The sequence below is a fragment of the Lynx canadensis genome, chromosome D1 (genome assembly GCF_007474595.2).
Source record: "Lynx canadensis isolate LIC74 chromosome D1, mLynCan4.pri.v2, whole genome shotgun sequence".
NCBI lineage: Eukaryota > Metazoa > Chordata > Mammalia > Carnivora > Felidae > Lynx > Lynx canadensis.
Window position 1 is genome coordinate 64,677,470 of NC_044312.2, and position 15,565 is coordinate 64,693,034.

General features: G+C 45.5%; 1 protein-coding gene across 13 annotated transcripts in view; it reads left to right on the plus strand.

Moving 5' to 3' along the window:
• PPFIBP2 (PPFIA binding protein 2) overlaps positions 1-15,565 on the plus strand; it is a 143,950-nt gene that overhangs the window by 76,353 nt on the left and 52,032 nt on the right. For 7 of the 13 annotated variants that reach the window (XM_030331823.1, XM_030331827.1, XM_030331825.1 and 4 more), the window contains 2 exons: positions 3,420-3,512; positions 7,950-8,063. The exons of 2 other annotated variants lie outside the window; for them this stretch is intronic. In XM_030331823.1, coding sequence (XP_030187683.1) covers positions 3,420-3,512; positions 7,950-8,063 — 207 coding nt within the window. Of the gene's footprint in view, positions 1-3,419; positions 3,513-7,582; positions 7,788-7,949; positions 8,064-15,565 lie in introns of those variants that run through there. 4 more of the 13 variants (XM_030331828.1, XM_032595118.1, XM_032595122.1 and 1 more) reach the window with 3 other exon arrangements.

Genomic DNA, 15,565 nt, shown 5'->3' on the forward strand with positions numbered 1-15,565 from the left:
GGAATGACATTTTCATAACCACGTGTCTTTTATGCTATAATGAAATCCTCACCTTCGGCTGATGAATATTGGCATTCAACAAGATAGTTCTAAAATAATCCTCTTCTTGGTTCTGTTCTCAGATGCTTTTCAGGCTCTTCAAGTGGAGATGGTGTTTTATCCTGGTCTGTGCCTTTCTAAGGGACTGCAGTTTTCAAGATCTCAATCTTTTCTGTATTGTGAAGACCTGGCTCTGTATGTCAGGAAAAGCAAAGAATGGTGATACTGCAGACTTCTGTCTGGGATGTTATCTCCATTTCACTGCTGTTTAATACTTCTTGAAAGCTTGCTAGAGAGCAGAAGTGATTTTGGTAGACTGAACAAGATAGGAAGATGCTCTATTACTCTAGAACCACGATTTGAGACAAGGGAGGTGCCTTTCTGCCATGAGGATTACCATCACGTGGACCAGTGTGACTGCTGGGGGAGAGGGTGTGCCCCTCAAGAGTGCTATGAGAGGAAGCAAGTACCAGAAACCACTGTTGTTGGTACTCAGTGTTCCTAGATCTTAAAATGTATTTTAACTATTCAAGAAAATATTTGAGCTTCTTACAAAAATGTTTATGGATGAAGTAAAATCCCACCTTGACCGAACCTCCCACCCCCAGCTTTCTGTAGCCCAAACACATCCCCAGGAGACAGCACTGTTCTGAGTTGTGTAGCCTTCCAGACACTTGGTCTATTTATTTTCATACATCTGCCATATACCCATGGAGCTGTGTAGTACTGTTTTCTAATACCACACTGTATGATTCGTTGGATCTTGCTATTTTCACTCTCCAAGATATCTGATATTTTTGTGATGGTTCATAAATACCTACCTCATGCTCTGAAATGCCACAAATTGTCCACAATACAGATGAGCCGTAGTTTTTCTAGCCACTCCTTTATTAATGGACATTTAGGTTCAGATAGTGTTTTAAAACTTATTTTAAGTGAAATTTCATACAGTCTCAATATCTAAAACAAAATTTGTACTTGATCTCTTTAATTAACCTACAACAGAAAATTAATTTCCCACGTAGTCAGTTAGGCAAAATATCCACGTATGCCTCGTTCATACATTTGGTGCCTCAGTTCCTTCGTTTGCAAAATGGAATCAAAATAATATTCATCTTACAGGATTATGGGAAGTATTAAAAGAGTCAAGGCATGTAAAGTACTGTCAATAACACCTGGCTCATGTCTAGTACTATATAAGTGCTTGCTATAGATCTGCTGTCCTTTGCTTGGGCCACATTGCATTGGTTCTCCATTGAATTGCTTTGGCCTTTAGCCTATATGATCCCTTAACCTTTGATCTATTTAGAGGGTATCATAGCAAAGCAGTGAGTTCTCCTGGGCTCTGTTTACTATGAGGATATCATCATGGATATTGGGATGTTTATCCCATTGCATAGAGTCTCTGAAAATCTGAAAGTTTCTCCATTCTGTAGGAATAGTTCTGTTTCTCCCAGTTTGACTTTATTTACCATATTCGTCTTTTTCCTTCGGCTGCTAGAGTGGATCCAGATTCGTTTTTTGTTTTGTTTGTTTGTTTTTTAATCTACTTCTGTCATCTGTTATAGACTCTGTGGCGTGCATTTTGGGTATTAACTGAACTTATGGCATCAACTTGCTTTTTGGCCAGTTAGTAAAAATAGCTGTGCCTCTGGGTGATTGTATGGGTCCTACTTAGGCACAGTGGTGTGGTGGCTTGCTGCAGTCTTCCCTTTGGTCTTCTCTCCTTCACCTCCTGCTGGAGAAATGGCAGCTACCAGGGGTGGGTGGCCCTATACGTGTGTCGACTTTGGTAGTGGGATCAGACGTGCACAGCTTCCCTTGGGTGCCTGGGTCCTTTTCTCTCTATTCCCTGAAAATCACCATCATGTGAGTTCTTTGACAGAGAAGCATTTGACCTGCTGTTAAGAATTATTTTCCTCTCGTTTTAGGTTCTGAGAATACTTCGGTTATAATTATATCCTTGTGTACTAGTCAGAGTTTGACCATATGAGGACCAGAATTAATGTAGCAACAATAAACTGCCATGAACACAAAGAAGTCATTTGTGATTGTTAAGGCCCTTTGTCTCTGGTATGAAAGAGCTTCCACAACCGTGAACAAGATGCACACTGGAGAGAGGCTGGAGTGAAAGGCAGTGGTGCCGAGGCGGGTGCTGCAGGCCTGGCTAGCCTGGGGTTGGCAAGCCCATTCTGAGGGTTGGAATGTGGGGAAATGGGCTCAGGAGAAGGGGCCCACCTCTCGGCCTGGGTTCCTCTCTGACCCACTCCTTTGCAAACCATGACTTGCCTCTGGAATGAGGAGACTGCCTCATAAACCTCAGAGCATTTACTCCTCTGGACTAGCCCAGATTCTGATGATTGTCACTTCCCCATTTAGCAATCAGATCTGCTTTTTCAGGCTGCCAAGCCCCTGAATGGCCTACCCTGGGCCTCTAGGTTTCGGCCTTCCTTTAAGCATGGAGGTGGGAGTGTTGGGCCAGCTCAGTCACATTAGCAGCCACCTCTCTCCCTCTTCCCTGCCTACAACCAGGTCAGATACACCCAAAAAGTGACTGAAGCCTCCTGTCTCTTGCTCAGAGCATTTTATGAACTCTGCCTCCCATCGGCCATTTTATTTCTTCTCCCTTTATGCTGCTTTCTGGTTTCTGGATCTCTCTGTTTCCTGTTAGTCCTTTGAGGTCCCTCTGGCTATCATTTGGGGTCTTCTTGGGATGTTTCATCTTCCCCTGTAGTGTGAGACCGAGAGAAGTAAGCATGCAGCATGCCAGCCTGGCCTGCTTAGAACCCTTATGGAGGGGAGGGATTGGCCACTCCTGGAAGGCATGTGTCAGTGGATGAAGGGCCTTGTGGCTGGCGTCCCCCATCCTCTGTGCTCCCTGCGGTGCTCAGGATGGGCCTCCATGCCGTGAGGTGTGCCTTGGGTCTGGAGAACTCTGGTGTGAGAGTTAGGAGGGACCGAGATCTGTGTGGAACTTGTTCCCACATAGCTCCTTGGTGAATGGTACCAGCTCCCTGGCCTCCTCAAAGAGTAGCCTCATTGCCGTTGGTGCGTCTGGCAGGCTGTGCCTCCACCTAAACCAGACCCAACACGCCCAGTCAAGTCAAGCACCACTGGGTCTGGAGTTCCATTCTAGGCCTTCCTGGCCAAGGGTGAGGTCATTGGGGTGGGGGGGATGATCTTGCCAGCTTTCAAGGCGCACCTTTCAATGGTCCTCCTCGTAGTAGTTTTGAAATCCTGTGGCTTCCTGTTTAGGTGGGTGGTTTTGCACATGCAACCAGCATGTGCTGTCCTCACAAATTACACACTTCGTTTTAAAGTTGGTAAGATGTTTTCCCAACCTTTTAAGTGTAATTCTTTCCCCTCCACCCCCTTTTTAGTCCCAGGTGAATCACCACGGTGCTGCTAGTAATGAAACGTACCAGGAACGCTTGGCACGTCTAGAAGGAGATAAGGAGTCCCTCATTTTACAGGTGGGTCCTTTTTCATGGGAAACGGCTTATCCTGTTACCTCCGCCTCTGTAGGTGCCCTAAGTGGAAGGGAAGTACAAGAGGTTTTTTTTTCCCTGTTGGATTTATCCTGCTCCTGAAGTGTATGTTTTTTAAATAGACTCTTCCTGAAACAAAGCAGAAAGTCACTGAGGCCACAGTGAAATGCTGGACTGGCTTTCGGGCCGTGAATGTGTTCCTTTACTCATCCTTGTACTACTGAGCCTGTACACTGGAAGCTCTGTGGCCAGGCTGATGAATGAGGCCCTGTCCTCTAGGAGCCCAGGAATCTTCTAAGGGAGATAAGATGTGTCCTCATGTCTCTAATAAAACAGCCGTGAGTAATATGGATGTAAGGTTGGATGCTGACAGGATCAGGCCCAAATCGTCTGGAGCTGGATCTAGACTGATCACTTTGAGGCCAAATCCCCTGGAGCTGGTAACATGGGCTAATGAGCCTTTGATGACTTTCTTGCCTCAAAGAAAGGAACTCCAAAACTTGTTATGGAGAAAGATAGTCAAAGGAACATTTCAGTTCTGAAAACTCCTGTTCCTTGGCAGGACATGAAGTTGAGCATTCTTACATGAGGCCTTTTGTTGTGATAGGGGCTCTTTGCTGTGTTCACTCTCAAACGCATAAATCAAGCATTTGTTCAGTGCCTGGTATGTATCAGGCACTGTGATTGATGATTTGGAGGATCAGAAAGGACATATTCCAGTCCTGACTCCTTCAAAATCTTGTAGCGTGGTAGACAGGGCTGGTAGTGTTTTGGGAGAGGGGGCAGGGTAGGGTTCTAGAACCCTCCACTGTGGGCTTTAGCTTAGAGCACTGGAATTAAGAGGCTATTTGGCTTTTTTTCCTTCTATTTCATCTTATTCATCTTATGAATGTAAGAGTAATGAATGATTATTTTAGGAATTTTGGAAGTCAAAAAGAGAGTTTAACATTTTGGCCTTTCTTCCCTAGCCTTTTCTTTTTTTCCCTGTCCCTATTTTAAATACGCTTGGGCCAAATGTGCAATTATATAATTTATATCTTTTTTTCCCATTAATTTGTTAATTAAAAAAATATTTGAGGGGTACCTGGGTGGCTCACCCGGTTAAGCATCTGACTTCGATTCAGGTCGTGATCTCATGGTTCGTTCATGAGTCCAAGCCCTGCATCAGGCTCTCTGCTATCAGCACAGAGCTTGCTTCAGATCCTCTGTTCCCCTTTGTTCTCTGCCCCTCCCCCTCCCATGCTCATTTTTTTCTTTCTTTCTCTCTCAAAAATATATAATAAACATTAAATATGTATATGTAAGCGACTGCAATTTGGCAGACACTAGTTTTAGGTGCCGGGGTTGCAGCCGTGAAGAAAATAAACTAAGTTGCTGTTCTTACAGAATGTGTGTGTGTGTTGGGGGGGGGGGGGTGTCTCTCCAATAAACCAATACATAAAAGGTTTCTGACAGTGATAAATCCTATGGAGAAAAGGAAAGCAGGGTAAGGATTATGTAGTCACGGAAGACCTCCCTGATAGGAGTCCTGAAGCAAGCTAGGGAGGAGGGATCCCCGTGGATGCCCAGAGAAGCACATTCCAGGCAGGGAGGCTGGCCCCGCACACACCCTGAGCAAGGAGTGTGCTTGGTGTATAGGATGAACAACAAGGGTCTGTGTGTCTGGAGTTGATGACTGTGAAGAAATCTGGTGGGGAGGAACTACCTTCAGAGAGGTAGGAGGGGGCAGATTATACAGCACATTATATCGCACATATTTTGAGGGATGTGTAATTTGAAACTCCATCCCAATGACGCAATTGATCAGAGTTTCCAATTTGAAATTTTGTGGCAAAAAGTATGAACTCACAAACCTTTGAACCAGGAACCTTTGTGGCTGAAACCACACATTCTGTTTAAAGGTACACAATTTAGTAAAGTCATCTGTGATAATGTTCTCTTTGGCATTCACAGTTTTGTTTTAAACCCTGAATCCTTCTTCGCATTCCGTATCTCCCTCTCTCTCTGCCCCTCCCCACTCACACTCTGTCTCTCTCTCAAAAATAAGATAAAATATTAAAAAAAAATTTTTTTTTAAACCCTGAATCCTTGAAGAATCCTTATTTCCAGTCCTAACACACATGGGAAACTAATCACAGAAGTCAGAAGTGGATCCTAGTGGTTTCTATTCCAGGACCTTGTGAACAGCCTTTCAGAGCTGCTCGTAGGTCACCACCCTGTTTTGTAGTGACCCATGGAGCCGGTTAGACCCTCAACATGGTATAGCCTTTTGCTTAACTTACAAGGCAGCTCAGCCAGACTGAATTAATTCAATCATTTGGCCCAGAATGTTTTCCTAGATCTACTTGGAGAAGAACGAGGCAAATCACACATAACAAATTACTTTGTTTTCATAATACTTAAAACACACACACACACACACACACAATCTTCTGTGCTCACTTTGGCAGCATATATACTAAAATCAAAATCTTTTATATCTTCATCAGAATGTCATTTTTTTAAGACAAGGATTTTCACCCCCTCCCTTTTTTTCCACTTCTGTATTCCCCACAGTGCCTAAAATTATGCCTAGCACAGTGTTAGGGACTCAAAGTATTTGTTTTTATTGAATAAAGGTCACCTTCTAGGATCTTTATACAGTTGTCCCAATTTTCTGTGCCTCTCTCCATGATCTTTCTACTGAGTATTCAAGTTTGTAAGGAAAAAAAAAAAGGTTTTGTAAAGAGCCTGTAGCCCTGCATGTCTTGAGTCTTACACACAGCTGAGCTACAGGGCATGGAACGCTGGAGACCACATATTCATGTGGGTACCGCCAGCGCATGGCCCTGAGGTGTGGTGCAGATGATATGTGTTAATCCTCATAATAAGATTAACCATAACGCAGCCTTCCCAAACAGAAACTCTGAAACCCAGGGAGCTCTGAAAGGCCACCCTCTGGATTCCTACCCCTTTGAAAGTAGAGCTAGTAGCTATAAAAGGCCAGGACTGCTGAGAGTGTTGGGTCATGAGGATTGAAAAAACCACCATGAAGGTTTGTGTTCAAGATGGGCCTAACTGGCAGAAGGCACCTGTTTTTGATTATAACTGGAATATTTGTACACTGTGTATCAACTCCAAGAATAGGTTTCAATAATTCATTATCCATTTGGGAACATAAAAATGGAGAGCTTAAAGTAGCAGTATTAATTTGGGTTTTTTTTTTCCTTTGTAAAGGGAGATTTGTAATTTTTTTTTAATGTTTATTTTTGAGAGAAAGCATGAGTGGGAGAGGAGCAGAAAGAGAGAGAGATAGGGAGACCCAGAATCCAGGCCCCAGACACAGGCCCCAGGTTCTGAGCTGTTAGCACAGAGCCTGACTCGGGGCTTGAACCCGCAAACTGCGAGATCATGACCTGAGCCAAAGTCAGATGCTTAACCAACTAAGCCATCCAGGTGCCCCTATAACTGATAGTTTATTTAAACGCTCATAAGTGAATTACATTAACTCCTTCATGCTCCAGCTATCATTCCTTTACAGACTAAGAAATCATTTAGGATAATCTATATGTAAATGACAATGACTCAACCATTGGTTGAAAACCAAAAGTGTCTAAAGGATCTTAATTTGCCAGTCACTGATTTCTTTATTTGGGGAGGCCATACATTCTCTTTCTTCATCTTCCTGCTCTGAGGCACCTTTTTAATAAAAGGGAGGATCTGGGGGCAGTTTGCTACTAGAGCAGACTATGGAAATCCTCCATATGTAGTTAGGGTATAATTTAAAGGACTTCCTATAAATGGATCTTTATTAATCCCAAGAGATCTTCTCCATGATTTTTAGAAAGACGACTTTCCTGCCACTCTATGTGCAATGTGGCATGTGTGTGTTATGACTTAGAGTCATGTTTTGGCCTGTGAAGCACAAAAACCTTTCTGGAGCCAAGTTTTGTCGGTGCTAATACATGCCCTTTACATCCCACATTCCTTAATTGCTTCAGAACACTCGCCTGATAGGTGAGCAGCCCTCACACCCTTATGAGAGAGGTAAGGTCATTGGTTAGTTTCCCCAGGAGTTTGGATTGCTCTTCCACGTGAGGTGGCAGAGCCCTGGCCTGCCGGCGGAGATCTGCCTTGAGGTCCGGACTGCCAGAGCGAGCTCTGTAAGAGGACTAAGGAGCGGGAGTCCAGCCCGGAGGCAGCTCTCCTGACTGCTGGGTATTTTTCTCTGGAGTGTGTCAAGAGCAGGAAATGTGACAACGTCAGTTAGGCAATGGCAAGGTAAGAAAACAGCTGGAGTTTTCTCCATCCAGGACACTCACTCCCCCCACCTGCTGCCCGCCAAAAAGAAAAGGCATTTTTATGTACGGATTAGTAGTATGGTTTCCCAGCAGTAGGTGAGCCATTTCTGCTCCTCTACCATTGCTTTATTTCCTGGGGCAGGTGAGTGTCCTCACAGACCAAGTGGAAGCACAAGGAGAAAAGATTCGGGACCTGGAGGTGTGCCTGGAAGGACACCAGGTGAAACTCAATGCCGCCGAAGAGATGCTTCAACAGGTAAGGGCGTGAGGGCTGAAGGCCCTGGGGTTATAACGCAGCTCATGTGTTAAAAGTCGCTGTGTCCAGTCACCGCTCTCACTACTCACTCCCCCATCCTGCCTGGAGGTAGGCTGGGCGCTCTGCGTGTGGTGTTTGTACAGCAGGTGAAACTTGCCCCAACTGAGCTTTGCAGGGAGGGGCGAGAAGGGCTGGCCTGAGAGGAATAACCTGTTGAGCTGGTTAGACAGATTCCCAGGTGGCACTTGATCTAGCCAGGTTCAGGTTCAGGGGCACTGTGCTGACAAAGTCACCCTTCTGACACCAGCCACAGCTTGACTGTTGGCGGCATCTGGGGTTTGAGGAAGTTGGTTAGCTTCCTGTGTGCCCCCTTCCCACCTCCCTCTTCCCCTCCCAGTTTGCGTAGTCTTCTTTGATAAAATGTATTACACACATAATATTTTAATGTAATTTAATTGCTGTCAACATGAAAAATGGAGCTGTTCTCATCCCATTCAATTAAATCTCGTAAATGTCTTGTTTCCTTTTCATCCTCCTTGTCATCAGGTATAGGTGTAATTTACAAAGCTCTCTGCACACCACAGATACGATTTGCTTCTCTGATTTTGTATGCTTAGCATCAGAGTGAATTTTTTTCCATTTTTAAATCTTACTGTATACTACCACTGAGAGGCTTTTTTTTTTTTTGAAGGGAAAGTAAAATAATCATTTTTCTACCCTTGAACGATTTTACCGTATGGTAAATGATGAGCTGAATTTTTAGAAAGGGGTGTTGAGTTTTTATTCAGGCTTTTCCAAATCTTTTGAGAGGCTGATTAGAAATTTTATGAAATCTATCAAGATGATCTAATTTCCTTGAATGGTTCTTATAGTTACAGCAATTTTAGGAAACACACACACACACACACACACACACACACACACACACACACTTCAATCACGGTTCATGCTTTGGAGCTCCTGGAATAGTCCTTGTTGCATGGGAGGTTCTCATTAATTATTTAAAGAATGACAGTCCATTAACATGCATGGGTTCAAGTAGATGGCTGCTTATATGTAATCTTTCCCCCAGAGCTTGAATGTTTTTTGTTGTCATGATCAGCATAAAATTCAAATAGCGTTTTGATAGAATGGTAATGAACACAGGCTTTGCATTTGACCTTTGGTCTTAGGAGAAACGTTTGCTTCCAAGTATTTCTTAGTTTTTAGTGCATTTCGAGAACTTTTTTTTTTTAAGTCAGTACTTCTGTGTAGATGTCCTCAACTAGATGGAACTAGTCCCAACAGCTCAGAAGCCGTATGCTTTCTAGTTTGCTTTCTTTTCATCTCTGATTATTAAGTTACCGCATTCGTGGCTCCATTTGATTTTTTTATTTAAATTGTGTGCATTTCTCTTGCTCATCCTATTCCCTGAGTAGCAGGAGTTGAGTTTATTTTTTTAAGCTGGGTCTTTTTGAAAACCAGGAAAGAAAATGGAAAGCTCTCTAAGGGCGGGAAAGCATTTTCACAAAGAGTGATAGAGGTGTGGCTTTGAGGTGGGGATGGAGTATTGCAAAACCCCAGACAGGGAACAAAGAAGATTTGAATGTGGAAGGGAACGTGTCTGGAGAACGTCAGGTTGATGTTTCAGGAAGGCATTGCCTGGTGGCAGTCCCCGGGATCGGAGGTCAGAGCATGGCTGCATTTGGTGCCTGAGCTACCTGACCGCCTGTCCCGGCTGCTCTTCCAGGGCTGACCTACACCCCTCTCTGTGCAGTGGTTCTGCTCCCTCGTCAGCGTCTCTGGGTCAAGGAGTCTGGTGTCGGTTCCCAACTCCACCTGGTTAGGCTGTCTTGCTCTTCAAACATCCACCCATGGACTGGATTTTAGACTTTTGAAAAAGTCTTAAGGTCAATTATCTTTTGTGTTGTGGGTGAGGTATCAGGCCTGTGGTTCGTGTGTGCCACAGAGGTGGATGTCTTGGCTTGGTATGTTTTGCAGTGTGGTAGGTCTTATTTGTCACCTCTCAGGTTTAAAGATCTTCCCTTGAACTTACCCAAGTTATTTTTATGCTCATAACATTCACTGTGTTCCCTCCATCTTTCAAGGATAAAACGAAGGGAGTGTGGAAGACTCCTCTTTGGCACCTCCTGAGTTCAACTCACGGGACTTATTTGAGCCTCGGCTCCCACTTGTGTGTTTGCTGGGCTTGGTGGTACCTGAGCTGGAGACGTTTGGGTTCCCAGCTCTGAAGCCCGAGTTGAACCCTCTGTGGCACATGCCAGTCCTTTCCTGAAATCTGCTTGATGCTGTTTGAAAAGGCACTTCTTTCTTGCCCCATGGTGCTGAGGTAATGCCGTCTGTAGCTTACAGGATGTTATGCATGTGTCCTCTGAACTGAGGACAGGCAGGGACTTGCTTGTCTGATGCTGATATCCTGGACCGCAGGGCTCTTGGCTTCTGGTGGTAGGAACTAGGAGGACTCCCAGCCCTGAGGAGGAGGAGGGACGCAAACAATTGCCTCTTTTTGCCAGCCCTTGGAGACTATTCATGCTCTGAGCCAAGCCTGGCCTCCTGCTCTGAGGCCTGCGGAGCTCTGAGTGAGGCCCCTTCCCAATCAGTGTGAGGCCTGGCCTTCTAACAACTGCCTGTTGACGCCACCGCCCTTGGGTACGCCGTCCCTGGGAGCACTACGCCTACGCATGGAGTGGCCTTGTCTAAAGGAGGCACTTGCTCCCCGCCTTTAGCTGACTGCCCATGTAGGCCCGGTGCTGTAAGATAGTCTCATTCTTCACAGCATGTGGGAAATCCAGATTTAAAGATAAGTCTATTTTTAAAGCATTGGCAACTAATTTAAAGGGAAAAAAATAAATACTGTGTGAACCACACCGTGCATACCTGCAGGCCAAGCCTGGTCCGCAGACCTGTAGTCTACAACCCCTGCTCTAGCCTCTAGCCCCCTCCACTGTCTGGAATAGCTCCTGGAGGACTTAAGGAAACCCAAACCCAACCAGTATAGCCCATGCCTTGTGCTTACATAGGCTCCAGCAACCCCACTGAGCCATCTCTCTCCACAGCTGCTTTGTCCGCCTCCCTCCAGCAGGAGCCCAAGAGGGGAGGGAGTTAGCACCCCTCAGCCTGTCCCTGCTGAATGCTGATCTCTCAGGTCCCATCTGTTTTCCTCTTTGCATTAACCCATCTAAAGAGCGTGAATGAAGGCCTTGGGGTTAGAGAGGCAAGCCAGAATCAAATAGTATTAGCACCCGCCGGTCTACGTGAGCAGCACATAGGTGATGGATGCATTTGAGGGTAAAATATTTTTGCAACCCCTTGCAAAATTCAGGGTGGCAAAGGGGAACCTCTGAGCCTCTTTGGGGACTGCCTCTGGAAGCACCTACTCAGGGATGGTCTCAGACTCCCTGAACAGGTGTGGATTTTCCAGGAAATCCATAAATGGGTCTCCAAGAGGCCGCAGCCTAGGTTTGTTTTCATAGGTCTGGGACAGTCTGGCCTGGGTACAGAGCTCACAGGGCTGACCTCTGCCTTCTGTATCCTAAGCAGGTCAAGGCATTGCCTACCAGCATCTCTGAGAGCTGCACCCCTGGGCTGTCTAGAATTAGCACCCTGAGAATATAGGCATGGACCAGCCATATCCTTGTTGTAACTAGCTCAGACCGTGCTGGCGACAAAATCTACGCCACAGGACGGGTTCTCCGTGGCCCTGCTGATGCATTGAGGTCCCTGGTGACTTTTTCTCAAGTGGCCTCTGGAGTCTATTAGGGCCCTGCACAGCAAACTTCTCTGCCTCTGATTGTTGACCCTTCTCCAGAGGATGATGACTTTGAGGAAGAAGCTGATGCTACTTAGTGGATAATAGACTTTATACAGAGCTGACAGCCAAATGGAGCACTTTCCAGAGACTAGCTGTTTACAGATGTAATCAATGTCGAGAGCAGAAACAATGTTAAGTGTCAAAAAGAGGACAGGCTAGGAGAGCCAAATGGGGAGGAAGTAAAGAATGCAAACTTCCTTGTGAAGAACCCAAACTTTGGGGAAATCCTGCAGGACAACAGCTTCGATTTCAGACCTCCCACCTGACCTAGAGCCCCAGGTGTTAGGCATCCTCATTATTTTGGCTATCTTTCAGGTGAGGTGTGGAAAGACAAATTTCTGGGATTTGGAGTCAGTCTACGTGCCTTTCTGTTGATCCAGGAAAGTTGTCAAACCTGTGTTCTTATATAGTGAGAACAGGGATGATCATATGGGCTCCATATTGCCCACTTCTTAGAGCTGTTATTTCAGTTTTGTTAAAACCGAACTCTCTCACAAGTCATCAGTTTTAAGATCTTGAGCGTGCACGGGGCGCCTGGGTGGCTCAGTCGGTTAAGCGTCCAACTTCGGCTCAGGTCATGATCTCACGGTTCGTGGGTTCAAGCCCTGCATCAGGCTCTGTGCTGACAGCTCAGAGCCTGGAGCCTGTTTCAGATTCTGTATCTCCCTCTCTCTCTGCCCCTCCCCCACTCACGCTCTCCCTCTGTCTCAAAAATAAATAAACATTAAAAAAAGATCTTGAGCATGCGGATTAAGGGCCTAAGATACCCAGTTCCTGCCCTTGAGTGAAGGACAATGTGTCCGGGTTTATGAACTCAAAAGTGTCGTCAGCACCTGGCAGATAAATTTTCCAAGAGTACCTTTAAAGGGGTATCTCTGTCTCAAAAAGAATAAACAGAGCTATGTACCCCTGATTCTGTGGAAGCACGACCCTGTCTCAGAGGTGAGACACCTGATTTGTGACTGAAGAAAACCAGGATTTGCCAGTTCTTCCCCAAACCTGCCCCCTGGGAGATGTAGGAGCCAGAAATAACTGCTTTCTTCAAGCTGATCTTATTCGACGTTGAATCTCCATACCACCATGCAAAGTAGGTGTTCTTTGTTCACAGATGAGGGGGCTGAGGTTCCAGAGAGATGGTTTCCGTAGTGGGGGCTGAGTCTGGACTCGAACCCAGGTTGACAACAAGCCCCTCGCTGCAGTGTTACTCATGAAAGCGGCTTTCTGGCACAGCCTAGGCCTCTTACTTCAAAGAGCAAAGGGATGCATTTTTTCCTTTCATGTCTTTCCATGGCCTCTTCCTTCACTCTGGTTTCAGATTGCCAGTCTGGCTCCAGTCCTCTGTCATTGGTCAGTAACTCCCTGGGTCATGTTCCACACTTAAAGATGGAAGTAATTGCTTCAAGATGTGGCCCTTTAAGGAGAGAATAAATTGAAAGGCCACTTCTTTTTATCAGCTCCAGTCTCAGACTGAGCTTTGGAAAAAGGAAATGATGGTTTTCTCTGAGATGTAAGTTTTTTTTCCATCTCCAGGAAAGGAGGTGTCTTTGCCCTTCTGGAAGAGGTTACTGGTAGTGGTGAAGTGAGAGGGGTGAGTGATGATTTTGTTCATTGGTTTTTGTTTTTTGTTTTTTTCCCCTAAAGTTTCATTACCTAGTTTCATGGTTTGTAGTAACAAAAATCACCTGCCTCATGTACCACCCACTCCTCTCCCCTTGCCCTCTGTCCCTAGGCAACCTGGAAACAATTGGGAAAGCAGAAGTTAATGCAGCTTATGAAACCTGTCCCCCTTCTCTCCAGCCCCCTGTCTCCCCACACCTCACCTCCCCCCACATTATGGTAGCTGCATGATTCAGAGAGACTCCCAGCTAGATCTACCCTGTAGGTTGGAGCAGGGACCAAGCCTCGCCTTCGTGCTCCAGACAAATGGGCTGGATCCAGTCTTTAGGCTGAGAGCTAGGGATCCAACAACCTTTCTCTTAAGGGGTAGACTGGAGTAAAAGAAGCTAGCAAAAGAAACAGAAGAAAAAAAAAAAAGATCAGGAAATTGGAAGGAAGGATGGGATGGCAAGTGTTATCTTACACTGATCAGTGGGTGAAGAGTTAAATGGTTGAAAGCTGAGAAGTACAGGTTGCGTCTGAAAGTTGGGACATTGGTCCCCAGAACCAGAACTGTTTGTGTGCCCTACCTGGTGAAGGCAGAATCTGGGTTGCAGGCATCCAGACAGGGAAGTGAGGAAGAAGAGGCAGCAAGGGTTAGGTTATTCTTTCTAGAACTTGACTGGGAAGGGGTGAGGGAGGGGATGAGGAGAGAGTGCATTCATAGAAACGGTGCACACAGAACATGCATTTGCCTAGCGAGAGCACAAGAGAGTTGATGATGGTTGCTTAAGGGGAAGGCAAGGTCAAGAGGGAAAGTTCTTTTGAATGTCAGAAATTTGATCATGTTTATAGCCTGAGGAATGGGAGCTGATGGTGAAAGAGATTAAATGCCTGTCAGAGTAGATGATTAATGGTCCTACCCTTGCGAAGCACAGACTGGGTGGGAACTTCCTCACAGTCAGGACAGAGGTGAGGGGGAGCCGAGGACCATGTGAGTAGTCGTCCTTCATCCTTCAGACTTACTGGCTGGAGGGAGAAGCCGGACCAGAACTCAGAGATCACAGCCAAACACTAACGATTGACCGGGGAGGTAACTTGAAAGCCTGAACATCAAGCTATGTGGGTATGGCATGAAGTCTAGAGACTGAGAGATAGTCAGCAATGGGAAGGAGGGTCAGATGGGGTAATTCCAGAGCACACTCTGGAATCTTTGTGTCCTTGAACATATGTTTTCTATGTGCAACCTGGAAACTTACTAGGCTTGAGAGTGGTTCTTAAAGATGAAAGAACCCAACATGAGACATGGACTTGCTTGCTCTAAGACATGGATTTAAGAGACATGAATGAGAGATGATTCCAGGAGATTTTGAAAAAAGGGATGTAAGCTCAACAAATGAACAGATTATTTTAAAATACCTTTCCGGGGGTGGCTGGGTGGCTCAGTCAGTTAAGCGTCTGACTTCGGCTCAGGTCATGATCTCATGGTTCACAGGTTTGAGCCCTGCATTGGGCTCTCCACTGTCAGCACAAAGTCTACTTTGGATCCTGTCTCCCTCTCTCTCTCTGCTTCTCCCCTGCTTGCATGTACATTCTCTCTCTCTCTCTCTCTCTCTCCCTCTCCCTCCCTCCCTCCCTCTCAAAAATAAATATTTAAAATACCTTTTCAGTATACAGGAGAGGTTATTTGAGGAGAAGAGGAAGAAAGGGTAAGGTTTATGGCTGGAGGAGAATGGGAAAGATTTGGAACAATCTCTGAAAGGAACCAACCAGAGATGAACACAAGGGTGCCAGGCGGTATTGGAAGATCAGCTCTAATTAGATAGTGTAAATTTGTATGGAAACCAATTGGCATCATCAAGTGTCTTTCACTAGCAATTTTCAGGCCACAGGGAGTAGAAACATAGACAAAAGACTTTGAGGTTTGGCATGGACTGGGCTCTGGTAAAGCAAATGCACTTTAGGTCTAAGGGTAGGGATGAACTGGAATGAGGAATTTTCTGGTGCAGATATGATACACTTGAAATGACCTCAGGTATAGAATGGATAAGGAGGCAAATACTACTTAAGGGAAGTTAATTAACTAGGAAAACAG